The sequence below is a fragment of the Carex rostrata genome, chromosome 16 (genome assembly GCF_964058835.1).
Source record: "Carex rostrata chromosome 16, lpCarRost1.2, whole genome shotgun sequence".
Lineage (NCBI taxonomy): Eukaryota > Viridiplantae > Streptophyta > Magnoliopsida > Poales > Cyperaceae > Carex > Carex rostrata.
The window spans coordinates 9552626-9573139 of NC_135933.1; the positions used below are offsets into that span (position 1 = coordinate 9552626).

At 38.1% G+C, this 20514-nt stretch overlaps 3 protein-coding genes and 1 long non-coding RNA gene across 4 annotated transcripts; 2 read left to right on the forward strand and 2 right to left on the reverse strand.

Moving 5' to 3' along the window:
• Positions 1-3740: 3740 nt before the first annotated feature.
• LOC144567122 (uncharacterized) lies at positions 3741-7643 on the reverse strand. The gene is made up of 4 exons (XM_078317173.1): positions 6530-7643; positions 5661-6379; positions 4096-5515; positions 3741-3820 (listed from the first exon to the last, which is right to left on the reverse strand). The coding sequence occupies exons 1-4, from the start codon at positions 7641-7643 to the stop codon at positions 3741-3743; spliced, it is 3333 nt and encodes a 1110-aa protein (XP_078173299.1).
• Positions 7644-10119: 2476 nt separating this feature from the next.
• LOC144567760 (putative disease resistance protein RGA3) lies at positions 10120-15191 on the forward strand. Its single transcript, XM_078317933.1, has 2 exons — positions 10120-10480; positions 11133-15191. The coding sequence occupies exons 1-2, from the start codon at positions 10184-10186 to the stop codon at positions 14961-14963; spliced, it is 4128 nt and encodes a 1375-aa protein (XP_078174059.1). The 5' UTR covers positions 10120-10183; the 3' UTR covers positions 14964-15191.
• A 1381-nt stretch (positions 15192-16572) lies between these two features.
• On the reverse strand, positions 16573-18308 carry LOC144567813 (uncharacterized). Its single transcript, XR_013515509.1, has 3 exons — positions 17994-18308; positions 16994-17212; positions 16573-16703 (listed from the first exon to the last, which is right to left on the reverse strand). It is a non-coding gene; the product is annotated as an uncharacterized LOC144567813 (long non-coding RNA).
• A 474-nt stretch (positions 18309-18782) lies between these two features.
• LOC144567416 (RNA-binding protein) lies at positions 18783-20501 on the forward strand. The gene is made up of 5 exons (XM_078317549.1): positions 18783-18912; positions 19128-19224; positions 19422-19665; positions 19971-20096; positions 20229-20501. The coding sequence occupies exons 1-5, from the start codon at positions 18839-18841 to the stop codon at positions 20351-20353; spliced, it is 666 nt and encodes a 221-aa protein (XP_078173675.1). The 5' UTR covers positions 18783-18838; the 3' UTR covers positions 20354-20501.
• The last annotated feature ends 13 nt before the right edge of the window (positions 20502-20514 follow it).

Below are 20514 nucleotides of genomic sequence, written 5' to 3' on the forward strand. Positions count from 1 at the left end.
GAGTTAAATTGCAAGATGTGTTGTATAGAATGGTCATAAGGTTGAAAAATGACAAGGCATATATATATTTGTGGTGGTATCATTTGCAAAATGTACGAGTTATGTTAGGTCATTCAATTTTTAATGCATTTAAATCGGATCGCATAAAGTTTGCAAGTGCCCCTATTTCCTAAAAAAAGAATATTCGTTAGACTTGAAAATATTGTACTATGAACTAGTTTTAGTTTTAATAATATGATCTTTAAACTATTGCTTTTGACTCTCTATAGCAAATATATATAAGAAAATGTCTTTTTCAGATGACATTTGACCTTAGCTTTTATTTTATTTTTTCAATATCCTCTTACAATTTTTAGACGGAAATAATTTCAAATTCTCTTCATCACTGGCAAGGTATATATGCTTTATTTTGGCATCATGCTCATGTCTTTGAACACGCCTTGTTTTTGTTTCGCAATTTTTGTTTGTATTTTGTAATAACGAAACGGCTCAATGCATCTAGAAAATAATCTAGCTTATAAATAGATAATAAAAAAAATTACATGCTACTGGAGCATTCTTCAAAAAATTAAAACAGTTGCAGCATATGTATGTTTGATTAGAGAATCGATAGGGCTGCAGCACGTCTTGCCACAGGGAATCAAAGGTTTTTATCATGTGTCAAGAAATAAAAAATTGTCAATTGCCAATTTTAAAAATTTGACAACAATACTTTATACTGCTTACTACTTTCTGATTTCTGAATATATAAATTTATAAATATAGCGTTTAGACAGTTAAAAAAAAAAAACTGACTAAACACAGACTACACAAACACACACACACACACACACACTGACTGAACACATACTATAAACGTATGAGTTTAGATTGAATTGTGAACACATGCGTCCTGTTTATTTTGATTCCACTTTTTTTTAATATTTTCAATTGTCTGAATATATATCAAATATTTACGTTAAGCCATTAGGGATAATATTATTAAAAATTTCAAAATAAAACATTATTATTAAATTTCTAAAAAACCTGACAAATAAAAAAAAATCTCTTCATTTTCAAAGTCCAAACAATCAATCTAACCATTCAACATGATCTCTATACAAAAATATACTTATGCATCAAATTTTATAATTTTAAGAAAAAATACTTTTCTTTTATACAAATAAAAAATTGCTTGAATGGTCCATATTAATTAATTGAACTCCGAAAATAAAAATACTAATCCTTAGTGCGAATTAATACTGAATTTTTTATTTTTACCATCTTAAAAAAAGTTAAACCAAATATCAATGATTTGGTCAGAATTTCATTTTGGACAAAACTGCAACGTGAAATTGCAGACAAAAATTGAGTATCCACAACTTCACGTTGAAGACATATTTCATGGTTCAATCCAATGATTTTCTTAATGAATTAGCACTGAAAACCAAAATTTTGAGAAAATAAAATAAAATGTGAATACCCAATTGTACGTTGTGTAGATGTCAAAAATGAAATTCTGACGATTATTTGGTTTATTTTTTTAAAAAGAATCTCTTCGTTTCCTTGTATAGTTGTATGTGTACGTGGCGTGTGCGTTGATTCCAGGGGTACATAAAAGGACATGCCAAAATCTCTTTATTATTGGAAAGGTGGGCTTGCAAGTTGCAAAAAGAAAAGAAAAAAAAAAAAAAAAAAATCTCTTTATTATTGGAAAGGTGGGTGTGTCATTTTCAATTTCCACTTGCACACGTGAAAGTGGAATCCGATTTTTTTCGGGAGCACTAAATAGTGGATTTGAAGTTGTGAATCTCTCTCAATCTTTCTAGTTTCTAAGCTTACTTTCAACTTTTTGAACTCCATCTGCAACAAGAATCTTCGTCACATTTTCTGATTTAGACACTCTCATAGCTTTGCTAAAGAGGCAACAATACCATGAAATAGGCATTATCTTTCAGTATACTTTTATAACTAGAGCAGAGTCGAACTTTCAAGCTATGATGTTAAATATACATTGTAGATTTTATATAAAAATTTTATACTAAGAATGTAAATTAATTTTATACTATTATAATATTTTACTTTAAATTATATATAAATACAATTTTTTCTTAAAAAAATTGAAGCTCAATTAATCATCATTCTTTCTACTTAAGTTTGCACATGTTTATAACATTAGTATTCAAAAGAACATGAATGCAAAAGTGTCAAATATTACAGTTATAGACACTTTTCAGTCACAAAACTGTTCTGATTGCCATCGATTGAATTTAAAAATAGTGCCATACCTAACCGGTGTTGTAAAAAACGGCTGTTTAAATCAATTAATCATCCGATTAGTCGTTAGCAGTGATCAAACTATTACATATTTTTTCGACTAATCAATAGATTATTTTCGATGATTACCAATTATTTCGAATTATTTTCAATTAATTACTTAACATTATTATATCTGTCCGATAACAATATACCGTTATTTACAACGCTGTACCTAACTGTTGGAATCAGTGTTGTAAATAACGGTATGTGGTCGTCAGGCGGACGGGGTACCGCCAAGTGATCAATCGGTATGTGGCCGATTAATCGAAATTAAGCGGACAATTTAACGTTTTTATTAAATTTATGAATATATATCATAATCTATTAAAAATAATTTATTTAACTAATTAAACTTATCAAATAAACTTAATTTAATTTAGTTTCATTATTATAACATGACACTACATTTATTTTTTCTTAATGCATAAGCACTTTACATGTGTAAGTAACACATTTATTTAATGAAAAAATAAATTCAAAAATTAAACTTTTCAAATACTAATAACATATTATTTGAAAAAAAAAATTCCAACATAAAATCACTAAATTTAGTTTAAGATAACAACTTAGTTTCGTAAATGAATATGTCGTACTAATTGAAGAATTACATCAGTAATTAGTAAGAAAAATATATGATATATAAATAATAGAAGAATTAATCAATTTCAAAATAAATAAGAAAAAAACATATGTAAGAAATATTGAATGTATGTCTAAGTACAAATAAAACTACAATACATAATTTATAAAACTTATTATCACACACTATCACAGAAAAAAAAAGTAAATGTGAAAATTAAATATTCACTGGAATAAATTAGAATAAATATAAATAAACAGGAATAAACGAACGATTAAACAGTAAAACGGCTGATTAATCGAAAAAGGGTCGATTAATCATTTTCATCCGCAAACAAGCATCCGTTAAATGTATTCGTAACGGTTTGGCCACTGTTAACAATTAACCGGCCTGGAATGAAATCCGAGTCCGTTTTAATCTGACATGTATCTCAAAACGGACCTTCAGACACCGAATTAACATGAATTGATTTTACATCAAGAGATACTATACATTTGTGACGGATGCGAAGCTATGGACCATTATGTGGTATTGTTGTTGGGGAACATGATGAGAGACAGATAGCACAGACCCCGAAAACAAGAGGGGTTGTTTGGTTAGGGGATTAGGGCGTGCTCCACAAAAACACCGCGTAGAGGGAAGAAACGGAAGGGGAAGGAAGGATCGGCGGTTGTTTATTCTGTCTCCATTCCAATTCGGAGCTTTTCTATAGCGAGTTCTTCCTTTCTCCCCTCCGCTCCTTTGATTTTCTTCTTTTGGAGCATGGTAACATCCTCGGTCAGATTCGGTCACCTGTCATTTCCCCTCCTCTCCCGTTCCTTCCCTTTAATGAGCGAAGCTTCTCTTTATCTGGAGCACAGCCTTAGAGCGTGCTCCACAAAACCACCGCATCGAGGGAAGGAATGGAAGGGGAACGAAGGGATCGACGACCATTTACTTTGTCTACATTCAGTTGTTTTTGAGCCAAATTGAATTAATCTTTATTCAAGAGCTTCTTGGGCTTATATAGAGCTTACAATATCCTATTTAGTCCCTCATCTTTCTATAATGTCTTTTTTACCAAAAGAACCCTAACAATGATACTAATATAAAACATACAAATAGTACCAACACTCCCCCTCAAGATGGGCAAAAGATATCAACTAAGCCCATCTTGTCACATCCTCTAGCTAGATCTATCGAACTAAGACCCTTAGTCAGACAATCTGCCGTCTGACCTCCAGTTGGAACATGGCTCAACTCCAGTAGCCCATTGTTCAACTTCTCCTTGATAAAGAACCTGTCGATCTCAATATGCTTGGTCCTATCATGTTGCACAGGGTTGTTCGCAATGCTGATGGCTGACTTGTTGTCGCACCACAACTTCATCGTGGTTCCTCGGTCCAGCTTCAGCTCCACCAACATGCTTTTTAGCCACAACAATTCTGCAACTCCTAGAGCCATCGCTCTGTATTCTGCCTCTGCTGTTGATCTTGCCACCACAGACTGCTTCTTGCTCTTCCATGAGACCAAGTTGCCTCCAACAAATATGCAGTAACCTGAGGTGGATCTCCTATCATCGGCACAGCTAGCCCAATCAGAGTCACAGTAGCCCTCAATATTCACATGGCCATTCTTCTTGAAAATCAGCCCTTTTCCAGGAGAACTCTTCAAATACCGTAGGATCTGGTACACCGCGTCCATATGACCCTTCCTTGGGTCATGCATGTAGCGACTCACTACGCTCACTGCAAAAGAGATATCGGGGCGCGTGTGACTCAGATAGATCAACCTACCTACCAGTCTCTGGTATCTGTCATGATCGACTGATTCTCCAACCTCGGCACTCACTTTGAACCTCTGGTCGATCGGTGTCGCTGCAGGCTTGCACCCTAGCATACCTGTTTCCTTTAGCAAATCCAGCACATACTTCCGTTGAGACAGGACAATCCCCTTTGGTCCACGAGCCACTTCAATCCCAAGAAAGTATCTCAGATGTCCCAGGTCTTTCACCTCAAACTCTTTCCCCAATCTCACCTTTAGCCTAGCAATCTCATTCTCATCATCGCCCGTGATAATCATGTCGTCCACATACACGGAAAGCATCGTGATATGGCCTCCATCTCGTCGAAAGAACACAGTATGATCGACATTGATCTGCTGATACTCCATGCCAACCATAGCCTTTCTGAACCTGTCAAACCAAGCTCGAGGAGATTGTTTTAGCCCATATAGAGATTTCTTGAGCCTACAAACCTTACCAGTCGTCTGGCTTGTGTCGAAGCCCGGTGGAATCTCCATGTACACCTCCTCTAACAAGTCACCATGAAGAAACGCATTCTTCACGTCGAGTTGGTGTAGTTTCCACCCCTCATTCGCGGCTAGGGAAACCAGAGTCCTGACGGTGCTCATCTTGGCTACGGGTGCGAATGTCTCATCGTAGTCGATGCCGTAGGTCTGACTGTACCCTTTCGCCACCAACCTGGCCTTGTAGCGCTCAACCCGACCCTCTGGGTTTTGCTTCGCAGTGAAAACCCACTTGCATCCAACTGCCTTCTTGCCAGGTGGTAGTGACACAAGCTGCCAGGTTTTGTTCTTCGCAAGAGCCTCAAGTTCTTCGAGCATGGCTGCTTTCCACTTAGGACCCTCCTTAGCAACCTGCCAACACTTAGGGATAGAGACATTGTCCAAAGATGCAATGAATGCTCCGTGTCTAGGTGATATGTGAGAGGAAGAGACAAAGTGAGCAATGCTCAGTGGTTTGATGCTGTATGCCCTGGGATGACAGATACTCTCCAAATGCCTTGTTGGTGTACTCTGTCCCATTGTCAGATCTCAACGCTTTCACTACTGCCCCATATTGAGTCTGAACCCCTTTGTGGAAGTCTTTAAAGCACTCAAACACATCACTCTTGTTTTTCATCAGATAGAGCCAAGTAACACAAGAACAACAATCAATAAAAGACACAAAATATCGAAATCCATTGAAAGTTGTTGTAGGACAAGGGCCCCATACATCAGAATGCACTAAATCAAAAATACAAGAGCTCCTACTACCAGAACTAACATACGAGCTCCTGGTGTGCTTGCCCAACTCACAAGCATCACAAAAGAGTTTATCCTTATTAGCCTTTTCAAATAAAGAGGGATACAAACGACTCAAAAGACTAAAAGAAGGATGACCCAAACGTCTGTGGTGAAGCAACAACGAGTCCTCTACACTACTCCCATCTCCTCCAGATCTCTCAACTATGGAAGAAAGAGCTGAGTCCATTCCCTTCCTATCCATGTACCACAAGCCTCTACGCAAAGTCTCAGTCCCAAGAGTCCGGCCCGTCCTCTTCTCTCGGAAGATCACCTTTGGAACATCAAAAAGGACAACACAATTTAGTTGAAGGATAATAGCACTTATAGACAAGAGATTTACAGGAAAAGATGGAGCATGCAAAACATTGGACAAGGTCACGGTGTTGGTACATCTCACTGTACCCTTACCGACAACGGGCTGGTCTGTACCATCGGCTGTTTTGATGTTCAACGTAACTGCTAGGCGAGTATAGGAAGAGAACTATCTAGCAGCCCCCGTCACATGCCCGGATGCCCCGGAATCAATGATCCACTCCGATGTGCTAGTGGTGGGAAAGGATGCAAGAGCAAGTGAATCACACATACCTGTGACAGCGGCGGCATAACCAGTACCTGTGACAGAGGTGGATGCACCATCTACCATCTTTGCTGCCCTCTGCTTCCTCTGAAGCACCTCCAGCAATGCTCGATCCTCCTCTGAGAAGCCACCATTAGGTACAGATCCCTCATCCTCGTCCTCACCAGCAATAGCATGAGCCCGGTAGCCTCCCCGACCACCACCTCTCCTACCCCCACCACCTTGACCACGACCTCCAGGCTGGCCACGACCACTTGGGTTCTTGTTCTTTGGTGGCTTGGTACAAGCTGACTTGAGGTGGCCTACCTCTCCGCAGTTGAAGCATGTGCGAGTCTCTCCTCTAGACCCGGTGTTGCCCCAGCTAGGAGTCGCTAGAGCTGACTTCGCCTGCGAAAGCCCTCCTGCTCCAGTCTGCAACCCGATCCGGCTCTCCTCCTGTATCATTGCCGAGATCGCCTCATCCAGTGAAGGGATCTTCGGCTGAGCAAGTAGCACGGCACATCTCGGCTCAAATGCCGGGTTCAACCCCCTCAGAAAGTGCATAGTCCTCCTCTGGACTCTTTCATCTCCCTTCTTGCACTCGGGGTCCTTGCAGCACGCTGGTGGTGAGAAGTGATCATAGTCTGCCCACAAACGCTCCAGTTCCGCGGCATACTCCTGGATTGACCTCTCTCTCTGCACCACCGCCTCTATCTCCCTCTCGATCTGGAACACCCGCATGTTGTTGTCGACTCCCGCATAGATCCTCTGCAACTTCCCCCAGACACCACTCACGGTCTCTATGCCATCCACCGTGACAGCAATAGATGCAACCATCGAGTTTAGGAGCCAAGTATGCAGCAGGCTATGAGTCGTCTTCCACTCTTTGTACCCGGGAGAGGTCTTCCCCGGTTCCTCCTTCTCACCCGTGAGATATCCCTCAAGGTCCCGTCCAGAAAGAGCCCTCCTAACCCGACGAGACCAGCTCAGATACGTGGCTGGCCCATCAAGTTTGAACTCCATAAGAGGGAGATCCAGCTTCATCGGCTGTGGTTGTGCCGATCCCTCGCCTCTCGCCAACTTCATGAAGTCCAGAAACACCTTGAGGTCCTCCTCTCCCATCTTCGCCACTATCTTCTCCATCGATTCAACTCAGATCTGATCCTCTGCACCAATCTAAGTCCCGATTCTCCTTCTTCCTTTCTTAGACCCGATCTTACACCCTCAAGATCTAGATCTGACACATCTCTACCTCGCTTCTCATTCCTGACCTGATATGATCTAACAACCCATCAATGATCAAGATCCGAGCCCGATCAACCCTCCAACGGGTATCATGGGGTTTAGGGCCCCCAAAAAACCCAAACCCTAGGTGGTGGCCGGCCCTAGAAGAGAGAGAACCGGCCTAGAGAGAAGAGAGAGGGTTCGAGTACTGTAGCAGCGAAAATTACTGTAGCGGCGGCGCGGAAGTTACTGTAGCAGTCGCGGCGGTACTGTAGCGGCGATGAACAGTAACCGCTAGGGTTGGAAGCTCTGATACCAAGTTGTTTTTGAGCCAAATTGAATTAATCTTTATTCAAGAGCTTCTTGGGCTTATATAGAGCTTACAATATCCTATTTAGTCCCTCATCTTTCTATAATGTCTTTTTTACCAAAAGAACCCTAACAATGATACTAATATAAAACATACAAATAGTACCAACACATTCCGATTCGGAGGTGTCAAATTTTTTCTATAACGAGTTCTTCCTTTCTCCCATCCGCTCCCCTCCACTCCTCCTCTGATTTTCTTCTTCTAGAGCACGGTAATAGCCTGGATCAGATTCGGTCACTTGACCTTTCCCCTCATCTTCCGACTCCCGTTATTTTTCTTTAATGAGCAAAGTTTCTCTTTAACTGGAGCATAGCCTTAATATCCTAGCTTTTAGCAGAGGATTTCTAATCCATGAGGTAGGTTAGAGATCAAATGAGATTTAAATCGTCCATTTTAATCTCATACAAATCTCAATAAAATTTTAATATTTAAATAGATATCAAAATTATTTTGATTCGACTTAAATAAGACAGCAGGGAAGTACTGTCACTGGAACACGTATCCTCTGAATTAACTCAGAATTGAAGTTAATGCATCTTAGATCGTCCAACCAGAATTGGTGGACCAATCCGAGCCAAAATAGAACGTAAGAAAACCCTTTAATATCTGTACCAACATATATTACAAATTGAATGATTCGGATTTATTATGAGACCCTATTTCTGCCCCTTGTTTTCTTTGCAAATAAACTTAGCATATCAGTTCCGTACTTAGAGAAGCTAGATTATTTTCGCTTTTCTTTAAAAAAAAAAAAGTGGGCCCTCTATCTAGATAGTTGAATTCGTTTTTTTTAAAAAAAAAAATATCACAAAATTCAACGTTGATTAATGCAATCATTCGTTGGGTGCACCATCGATCTCCTTGGCAAAAAAATAAATAGTTCTTATTTTATTCTTCGGTAACCTGAATACAACACTCCCAAATCTCTAATAAGCATTTGCTCTTTGAATTCTACAACTAAATATCAACTACGACGGCATAATCGTAATTATCAGTTGAAAATTTTCAATTCCTATTAATTTTTTTTTCTAAAAAACAAGCATTGGTCTCCAAATGTTCTGGATTAAAAGGAAAGAAGGTGAATCTCTATCAAGCTATGATTAAAAGGCATTTATCAGTGTATAAGTATAATTCCCAGTGTTTTAAATAGCGCGCTATAGCGCCGCTATAGCGTTTTCCGACCAAAAAAGCTATGGCGCTATGTCCAAATAGCGCGCTATTCCGCGCTATAGCGCCGCTATTTGAGCATAGCGCGATTTTTTTAACCCGTACGCTATTTCGCGATAAATGCTATTTAAACCATTGATAATTCTTAACAATTAGGCTCTTAAAACATAAATATATGCATATTATGAAGTTCAACTATTATAACATCAGTGGTATTTCAATCTAAGTATCACTGGCATCATATTCTATCAAATAACTAGGTTTCAAACAATGAATTCAAATCCGATCTACTTCGCAAGCATTGTGTTTATATGCAAAATTAATAAATTTTGAAAAAGAAAACAAATGTTTTTAATTAATTTTAATACATTCATTTTTCATCATCTTTTTATCACTTAATCTGATACTAAATGTCATCCAAAATTTATAAATTTTGCATGTAAACACATGCATATGTCACTCGTGAAGTAAATCGGTTTGAACAGTTTCATCATACAGACTATTTTGAAAATTAGTGAAACTTAAACTGAAATATCACCGACGATACGATAGCCTCCGTATCATACATGCGGATAGGATTTTACACATTTCTTGTGGAAAAATAAAATGACCAAGCTTAGAATTTTTGGAGTTCTGAAACAGCACATAGGAACCAATAATTCTATAACAACAATTGACCATTGGGATATAAAAAAAAAATGTCCCGTTAGTCTTCAAAGGCTAATGAATTTCCATTGACAATGAAAGTTACATGTTATTTCTTTATGTAAAATTCTTTTTTGAAGTGTTTTCTTTCTGTCGGTTTGTTCTCTTCCAACCGTTGGCAGTTGACCTTTGAAACATAATCAAGAAAAGGAAGCAATCAAAAAACAAAACAAAACAAAAACGGAGGAAGAACAAGTCCTCTCTGTATATCTCTCGAATGGCAATGGTACCGTATGCGCATATTGCAAATACCATAAATTCACTTGATGATCTGATAAACAGCAAAATAACCAAGGTTTTAGGGATTACAAATGAGGCACAAAAGTTACTTAATAGGCTAGAGAAGGTTTTGGATGTGTTAGAAGATGCCGAGAGGAAGAAAATAAGAGATGGAGATGTCAAGCGATGGCTTGTGGAGTTGCGAGAGGTGGTGTTCGAGTCAGAAAAGGTTATTGATTATTGTAGAATTGAAGCTCACAATACCAGAAAAAAGGAAAAACAAACACAGCAACAGGTATACAGTCTTCTTTTTTTTTTCCCTTTTTTTTGAAACCTTGACAGTGCCATGTATAATTTTCATTAAATAAAAAAAAAATTACAATCATCATCTCACATCTACTACAACATCATCCACATAAAAAACAACACAACAAAATCTAAACAACACATCAAAGGTAAACATAGTCATGACAAAGCATATCATGATGTATTTTACCAGAAATTTAACAAGGCAATACTGGGTTGATCTTCTTTTTCTTCTTCTATTATCGGTGTATGTTATGTCAAATTTGCGAGATAAAATCATGAGTTCAGAGTAAATGAACCCTAGTTTACCTCTTTCTATCAGCATGTTAACATATGTACCGGAAGTGTAATTTTATGGTTTGTGCCGACTAAAAAAATCCCTGACAAATTACACCAAAAATTGGCATGAAAGGTCCACATGAAAGGGAAAGCACATTCTGGTATGATATCTCAAGAGGAATAATTTGGTAATCTGGTAGATTTTGTAAGCTAAACATTGTCTTCTGTGCTAAAATATATCAATTTACCGTATCAAGAAAAAAGAAAGCATCTATATCCTTTCTTTCTATTTTTAATTAACAAATCTCAATATTTTTTCATTAAAATATTTGTCTTATGTGTTTCTGTTTATTTTGGTGTAGGTAGCTGCCTGTCCCAGGTTACTGGCATCTTGCTTTAGCAAATCTGGCCTCCGAGATATGATTTCAAAAGGCGTAAGAACTCTAAATATAAAAATGAAGGCTATACTAAAGGAGAAACCTCAACTAAATCTTAAACAAGTTATCATTGGCAACACGTCTACAGCTGCCCCAACTCAAAATTCATCTCAATCTCTCCCTTCCAATACTTGCATTGGTGCAACCATAGAAACTGACACCGATTACCTGGTAAATATTTTGACCAACGAAGAAACAAATAAAGAAGCAGAGGGGTCTCACCATCTCATAGCAATAGTTGGTGTTGGTGGGATTGGGAAAACAACTCTTGCGAGAAAAATATTTAATGATGAACGAATAAGGGGTAGTTTCGACATAAGAATATGGATTTCTCAATCTTCGAGCTTGAAAGACTCCGCCTTACTGGCAAAGATAATTGATGCTGCTGGTGGTAATCCTAGCAAATCAACGACCCGTGCTTGTCTCGAGCCTAAATTAGCCACAACAGTCGCTAGAAAGAGATTTTTAGTTGTACTTGATGATGTTTCGGACGGTAGTATTTGGGAGAATTTGTTAAAGGCTCCCTTACAAGCCAGTGCAAGAGGTAGTAGAATTTTGGTTACAACTAGAGAAGAAAATGTTGCGATACAAATGGGGGCTAGTTATGTCCATGATGTGAAGAGATTAAGCCCCGAAGAAGGTTGGTTGCTGCTTCGTGAAACTTCATCTCTAGAGGAAGAGGATGAAAGTGACATTCTAACTGAAATTGGTTTAAACATATCTGAGAAGTGCAATGGCCTTCCATTAGCAATAAAAATTGTTGGTGGTATTTTAAAGAGGAAGGAACCGACTATAAAGGAATGGCAAGCTATTTCTGAAAGTCAAACTTGGTCAATGGAAGGTCTCCTTGACGGGATACCACGCGTGCTTTATCTAGGCTATGACGATTTGCCGTTGAATTTGAAGCAATGCTTTCTATATTGCTCCCTATTTCCAAAAAACTTCTGTATTGCCTGGCATGATCTAATAAAAAAATGGGTCTCAGAGGGATTTGTGGTGAAGAGAGATGGTGCAACACTCGAAGAGATAGGAGAAGAGTACTACAAGGAACTGGTACAGAGGTACCTCATATACCCCGAAAAAGAATGTGATGATGATACTGAAAGATGCAAAATGCATGATTGCCTTGTAAATATGGCAAGATTACTCTCTCCAGAGGAGATATCGGTTGATGAAATAAACAAACTCGGTGAAGTTACATTTCGACCCTGCTATGTTTCGCTTGTAAGTGAAGGAATGAAGATAATTCCTGAAGAAATCAAAACCAAAGAAAAATTAAGAACACTCCTCCTCTCAAAGAACCCACTTAAAGATGATGGATTGAGAGATTTGTTTACCCGACTTAAACTGTTAAGGGTGCTCGATATCAGCGAAACATCAATTGAGGTGATCCCTGATACGTTGCGAAATTTATTACACTTGAGGTACCTAAATCTCTCACGAACAAAGATAAAGGAACTCCCCGAATCAATCGGATACCTCCCTTTTCTTCAATTTTTGCTTCTTCAAGAATGCAAAAGGCTTCATTCTCTCCCAAAAGGGATTGAGAACCTCAAAAGCCTCAGAAACTTTGATCTTACCGGAACCACAATAAACCGATTTCTCTTTAGAATAGGCAAATTAGTGAACCTCCGTTCATTGGATTTTATTGCAAACACTAAACTGGAGAAAGAGAATAAGGCCTGGTCATTGGGAGAACTAAAGAACCTTAACAAACTTAGAAGTCTTTGTATACTACAAATAGACAAAACCAGAGATCTAGATGAGGCAAAAGAAGCATTACTTGGTACCAAACCTTGCCTCAAGGAACTCGAGTTAAGTTGTAATGAGGCTACCCCATTGGAGAATCCTATAATAATCGAAAAAATTAATAGTATATTTGATGAATTGTGCCCCCCACCTTGCCTTGAAACCCTAAAAATCATCAATTATTTTGGTACCAAATATCCTTCTTGGCTATCCATTGATTCGCTCTCAAATCTCCAACAACTTGAATTGATTAATTGCCAGTTCTGCCAAACCCTACCCCCACTTGGCGAACTACCGAAATTGGTTTTTCTATATATAGCCAATGCTTCCGATTTAAGAGATATCGGACCTGATATTACGGGCACTGGCCAAGAAATTGCATTTCCAAAATTGGAAAAGCTGCACATTCAAAGCTTGAATAATTTGGAGTCATGGACTGGATTAGAAAGACCTGATATGATGCCTTGCTTGAAAGCATTTCAATTAGAGAGCTGCCCAGAGATAAGATTTCTACCTCCATGCATCAAGCACTCAAAGTCTCTCAAAGAGCTTAGGATAATAGATTGCAAGAGCCTCAAATTAATAAAAAACCTTACAGGAATCAAAGAATTGAGTGTTTGGAATACACCGAATTTGAGGAAGATCTCAAATCTCACCTCACTTGAGGATTTGAGCATTAGCCATTCCCCCAATCTAGAAATAATTAAAAATGTCAATTTGTTGAAATCTGTACAGATATTTGACTATGATTTAGAAGCAATTCCAAGATGGTTAAAAACTCATGATGTTCAAATTCAGTCTTTAGATTTGGCTGGTACAGAACAAATGCTTCAAAGGTGCCTCATTAATGGTCCAGATTGGGACATAATTCGAGACATCACACGTGTGTATGGCCACTCAAATACTTGTACCTATTTCTTGTACAACAGAAATCCTTTCAATTTGGAAACAAATCTAAGTGTACCAGTACCAGTACCGCAACATGAGGAGAACTCTTCTACTACAGAGACTGTTGCCATTGAGACAATACTTGAAGAAACTGAGGAAATCTTCCCTGAAGAGGAGAGTCCGATAAATGATGAAATTGTTCCTGTAGCTGTAAATACTAGAAGCAAGGAGCCTTCTGCTTCTATCTCAATAAACCAAAGTTATCCTCCTACAACTACATATACAGATAACATTCCAGTTAACATGTTAGAGAATATATTTGGCCTTTCTAATTCTGATAATGACGCCATTGGTACAAGCACTGGTAGTTTGGTGAGAAGAAGGCGCAGGAAAAATAATATTACAGAAGTTGCATCCATTGATGCTGACAAAAATGCTCATACTGGAAATCCGATACCCTCCAATTTGGTTTTCAACTTTGAATTTGGCATGCCAAATAATGAATCTGCTACTAAAGAAAAGAATGCAGGTCAAAATGATATTGATTCCTTATCCTCGGATTTCAATTCTCTTGGAAATAGTAATATGTTAAACTCAAAAACAGAAACCTTAGGTCGTCAAAGCATGGAACAATATGCAACTGAGAAATCAAGAGGTTCCTTTACTTCCAGTTTATTATATAGTGATCCAAATGTTTCTACTAATGAAGAAAAGTTAATTGAAAGCACCTTTACATTAAACTCGAGAATAGAAACACTGAGTCGCCAAAACTCAGAAAATCAGTCAAGTGAAGATACCAGTTTAAGCTCAAATTTCAGTACCGACCTTGAATCCGAGGTCATACAAACTCAGAGAATGCATAATTTCGACTCAATTTTGAAACCAGTTAGACATGAAGGCATATTTGAAGAAGCAAACTATTTTGTTAAACCAATAAAAAAGGCATCATCCCCTGCAGTTGCATTTGCGGGCAGCACAACTTCAGAAATTGTATCTACTTGCAAATCTGAAGTTAATGATAAGTCATCCATTAAGGAGAGGCCCAAAGATTATTTGATTGTGATTCTTATGGCTGTGTTAGTAATGCAATTATTTCTCATCATTTGGCTGGTATTGTAAATTATGAATGAAATTAAGACAAACCGAAGTTAAGTATGCTTATTCGAACTGAATACCTTTTAAGGTAGTTTATCTGTTGGTATTTCTGAGTTTGTTATGTAATTTGATTGGGTTAAATTTACAGGAAATGCCATTTGTATAAGAAATAGTTAATATGCAGGAGTGCTACGGTGCCTTGCGAAGCACCAAACCTCTACTGCTCCAGCCCCAAATCTTGAACTTTTTGAGATTCAAAAGGGCAATTCAGACCATTTAACGTGATCTAAACATCAAAATATCATAAAAAATTGAGTTATTTTATTTTATTTTATTTTATCTAATACTCTTTTGGAGGGAGAAAATCCGTTGCTACTAGATGGTCCTTTTCTTATCCAAAAGAATAGTAAATAGAAACTATATTGACGTTTAGATCACCGTAAACAGCTCGGATCATCTGTTTGAATCTCAAGAACTGAGATTTGGATTTAAATTACAAGAAGCTTGGTGCTTTGCAAAGCACCTTACAGCACTTCATAATAAATTCATATATACTATTAGTGTCCCCTGCGCTTGGCATCAAATTTTTTTTTATGGTAATATACAAGTAATCTACTGCCAAGTGCCAATACCATAACGGTTCAAGGTTGGGGTGGACCTGTGGCACGGTCCAGATAAACACCGGTTTTGTACCATGAAGAGCTATTTTCAACCTTTTTTTTTTCTGGTCTACTGCCCGTAGGCCCTTTTTCAACTTTTGTACGGTTTGTGCGTGGTTTTTCCAGAAACATACCTATTGAACTGGTCAAAGGAGGCCTGTTGATCGTTCTTACCACTCACCCAAAGTCTAACGAACTCTCAGAAGCAAGTGATCAAGCACCTGATGAGCACAGTAGGAGGAGATACGGATTCATATAAACTAAGGTACCTCATTTTTTAGTTCGAATCTGGTCCGTTCCTTATATACTAGCACGAATCTTAAAGTAATCCGTGGTTCCTGAGGCTTGAGCCGGATTGGTACGGATTCTAATCGGACTGTCCGGATTGAAACTCAAAACGGTGCATTATCTCATACGATCCAGACTCGTATCTTCAGCTCTCCATGTTTTCCTTTTTCTTTTTTTTGCTGAAAGTGGGGCCACCGGCCCCAATGACAGACAGTCAGAGAGAGAGATTTCCAATTCAGATCGAGGCGACACCCAAAAGTAAAATCAAATGGGGCGAGTCAGCCCGGCCCATTAACAGCCTCAAACGGGGATAAAAACACTTGTGATTTAATACTGTGCTTTATGGAGTGATATATGATTGTAATGCTTTTATTGTGTTTTATCAAGAATATCTCATTTATGCATCGATTCAAAGTCCTGGCTTTTTAAGATTAATTAGCAGAGAAAAAATAGTGTCACCAGGTAAGATATAAGAAATGCAAGAAGAATACAACAATGCTAACAGATGGTGACAGTATTCTCTGCTAACAGTAAGGGCAATATGGTGAGAGAAGACAATATGTCATAGGCATAGTTGCCTTTGTCACAGGCTGCTTTGAGGGTCCCTTCTTGTTCGTCCGGCAGCACTGTTGTTTACTAGGCCATGACGAACGAGAAGGGACCCTTAAAGAAGCTTGTGACACAGCTGGCAACTGTGCCTATGTCATGTTGTCTTTTCTCACCTTATTCGGCAGTGGCCGCACTACAGTTCTCAAACTTGGCGGCACTGTGACCCATCCAGCGGCGGATGCAAAGGCCTCACTTCTGACATCACATCCTGCCAGGCCAAGGGGATTAAGGTTTATTATTTTCTACTTCTCTACTTTCACTAATTAACCAGTCCATACGTGAACCAATGAGGTCATTTGAATTGGTTCAAATTCCAATTTAGGTTGTCGAATCTGAAATAGACAACATAAATTTATCCAGCCGGTTTCATCCAATCAATGTATACAATAGCAAAAGCAGCCTGAACAATTCCAAGTTTGAGGCTTTGAGCTGAATTTAGAATGCATGCCTCCATCTTTTCAATGACAAATAAAAGTTAAAATTAATAAGTTTTCATACTTTGATTTGATTTAGGTTTTTCTTTCTCGTGGTGGTGGCACTGGCATCTTTACCCTGTCCTCCACGTCAGATGCTCGATCAGGAAGTCGCACAATACCTCTGGGACAACTACCTCGGTGGCACATCCGCAAACTGACCCCTTGGAAGCGCCTTCCTTGACGGTATCGACTTCGACATAAGCGAGGAGGCAACAACTACTTAAATGGCCTGGCAAAATTCCTATGATGTGCAAAATAATTACAGTCGTCAAGTGAAGAGCATTGTATAGGATTTTGATGCTGATATTGATGATGGAGCCTCTGGCACCACAGGCAACTGCCTGCTTAATTAGCAGCAAAATGGCAATTGAATCTAAATATTCCAGTGAAAATTATTATGTACTTTTGTGTTGGGGTGTGAATGAATTAATAAGATAATTGAGTTTGATCAGTAATGGAACTCAAGTAATATGGTAAAATAGTTGTGATTTACGTACTATTCTGCTTTATGTAGTGATATACGGTTGTAATTAATGCTTTTATTGTGTTTTATTAAGAACTGAGATTAGTATAGACATCTCGGATCATCTGTTTACTTCTCAAAGAACTGAGATTTGGAACCAAACTACAAGAAAATTGGTGCTTTGCAAAGCATCTTACCACACTTCCTAATAAATTCATATATATGCGCACGCTACAAATAACAAACTCAAGCCATTCAAAATTTCAAATTGATCTAATACATGTATTAGTAGTGATATATTTACATGTAAAGTTTATAATTTTTTGAATTATTTTAGTATCGAGTTAAGCCGCAAAAAAGTAACTAAAAATAAATACAATAAAATTAACTTAAAAAATTTTTTTTTTTTTTTTTGAGAATTGCCCGTAGATCCCACACACTCACACATTTTTTTGCTTTTGACAAGAATCGAACCCACATCTCCCTTGAGAGAGTGGGGTGTCTTACCAAACTGCACTAGATAAATTAAGACAAATAAGAATTTTGCATGTAAACATACCATTCATGAAGTATATCGATTTGAACGATTTAAATTCGTCGGTTGAAATACCACCGATGTCAGTAGACAGACTCTGGCATCAAGTTATTGATTTCTCTATTTGGTAACATACAAATAATATTGCCAAATACCAATAACCATTACGGTTCAAGGTTGGTCTGGATCTGTGCCACGGTTCAGATAAACACCGGTATTTTTCAACTTTGGATGGTGTGTGCGTGGTTTTTCCAGTAACAAACCTACTGAACAGGTCAAAGGAGGCGCATTTATCGTTCTTACAACTTAATCTACTGGGAAGAGAAGAAAACCCCAAAGTTAAACTCTTAGAAGCAAACGATCAAGCACCTGATGAGGAGGAGATACGGATTAACATTACCTACGGTGCCTTATTTTTTGAATTTGAATCTGGTCCGTTCTTTTGTGCACTGGCAAGAATTTTAAAGGGACCCGTGCATTACACTGATTACAGTCCTGGGACCGGATAGGTACGGATTTTGATCGGACGGTCCAATTAAGCATTACCTCAGAGAATCCGGGCTCGTGTCTTCAGGTCTCCACATCTTCTTCTTCTTTTTCTTTTACGCTGAAAGTGGGGCCACAATGACAGAGTGAGAGATTCCAATTCAGATCGAGGCGACACCCAACGTAAAAACAAATGGGCCGCGTGAACCCGGCCCATTAACAGCCTCGAACTTGGATAGAAATTTCGCAACGCGTATCGATGAATTGCTTAATTTTCCCGCCAGGTGAATTTCTCGCTTTTGTCTATTTTTCACAGAATCCGTATTTATTTGATTGTTTGAGAAAAAGTAAAGCGAAAAATCAAAAGAGGAGACTGAAGCGAGATGAAACAAAAGCATTCGGCTAATATGCGACCGTTCGGCCAAACTACAATCTCGTCTTTCCTCGCTAAACCGAGGTAATTCCATCCCTTTCCATTGTTCTTTTCAGTGTAATTTTCCATAATCACCCTTCCAAACATCTGGTTTTGCAAAACTTGCGCCTTTTTCGTTTTTAGGTAACTCAAAAGGAAGTAGGAGAAATTGGATGGGGTGGTTGTGGAAATATGTCTTTTGTTAGGTATTTTTCCAAAATTCCACCTTTTTATTGCTTTATCAAGTACAATATTTCCAGATCACTTGAAGAAGACAAACAGCCAAAGCCTGTTAGCCAATCAATCTCCAAGACTTCAGATTTTGATATGACCAAAGTTAGCAACAGAACTATCAAGGTAAGACTTCTCAGTAAATTGTCAGACCTATCACTCAGAGTCTCAGACCATGCATAGTACCAGTATGAGCACCAGTCTGACACAAATTATTAACCAGTCATAGTATGAACAACAGAACTATCACTCAGAGTCCCAGACCATACATAGTACCAGTGTGAGCACCAGTCTGACACAAAAATTATTGACCATCATTTCAGGTGAAGAAAAATGCTTTTTCATCAATTAGTTCCACAAGAAACAACCCAAAAGATGAAAAGGACGAAGAGAATGGTAACAGTGTTCTAAGCGATGCTATATTCAAGCAATTTAATAGTTCGGCCGTGAGGGAGGATGACATTTTGGGAATAGGAAAAGATGATGACGAAAATAACCCTGAATTACAAGTCAGTCAAATTGAAGACGAACCTTGCTTTGATTCAAGCAAACGAAAGAACCCATTCGGTAATTACTTGTAATTTGCCTTGAATTAAATTTTGCAAACTGGTGAGAAAATACCCGTGTACCAAGAAAATTTTAGCAAAGTGCCTTATTTACAAAGCAATAAATTGATTGATTTAATTCAGTCTTCTTGATGTGTGTCTCGGGTAGTTCTTGTCATTTCATTGTACTTGATGCTTTTAAATAATAAAAGGTGAGGGACTTTGCTGTAATTTCTTGATAGCAAATTTCCTATAAGTTTTTCTAGAAGGAATCAGAATAATCAAACTTCCCTATCTTATATAATTTGCTCCTTTTGGTTCTTTTAGGTGACAATCTGCACAACCCTACTCCGAAATTACTGGTTTTAGGTGGTGACATAAAGCCACGACCAAAGCTGAAGAAAAGAAAATTGGCATCTAAAAATAACAGAGAAAAAACTTTTTATAACCACTGTAAGCTGTCATACTCTTTAGATACCTATACCCCCTTCATTTAAAAAAGGAAACACAATTATTGAGCTAGTCAATGCTTTTACTTGCAAAAGCTTTAATCCTTTATTTTTTTATTTCTTTTATTACATTCAGATGCAAATGGGAGGGGAACGTGGGACGGGGACATGGAGGGGGTTGATTACGAAGAGGTTGGCTGCGACACGGAGGTGTGGGAAGGAATGGGTTCTATAATGTTAGGTGGTCTCGACTGGAATTAGAAGTTTAATTTTAGTTGCTGCATTTTATATGCTTTTGTGTGTATTTTGTAGGGTGGAATTAACGGACTTGAGAGCACTTGTGCTACTGGTAGACTTGAAAATATTGTAGTGGCATTTTATATCAAATCCCAACTTATTTGTAGTCAGAGAAGTAAAGTTGT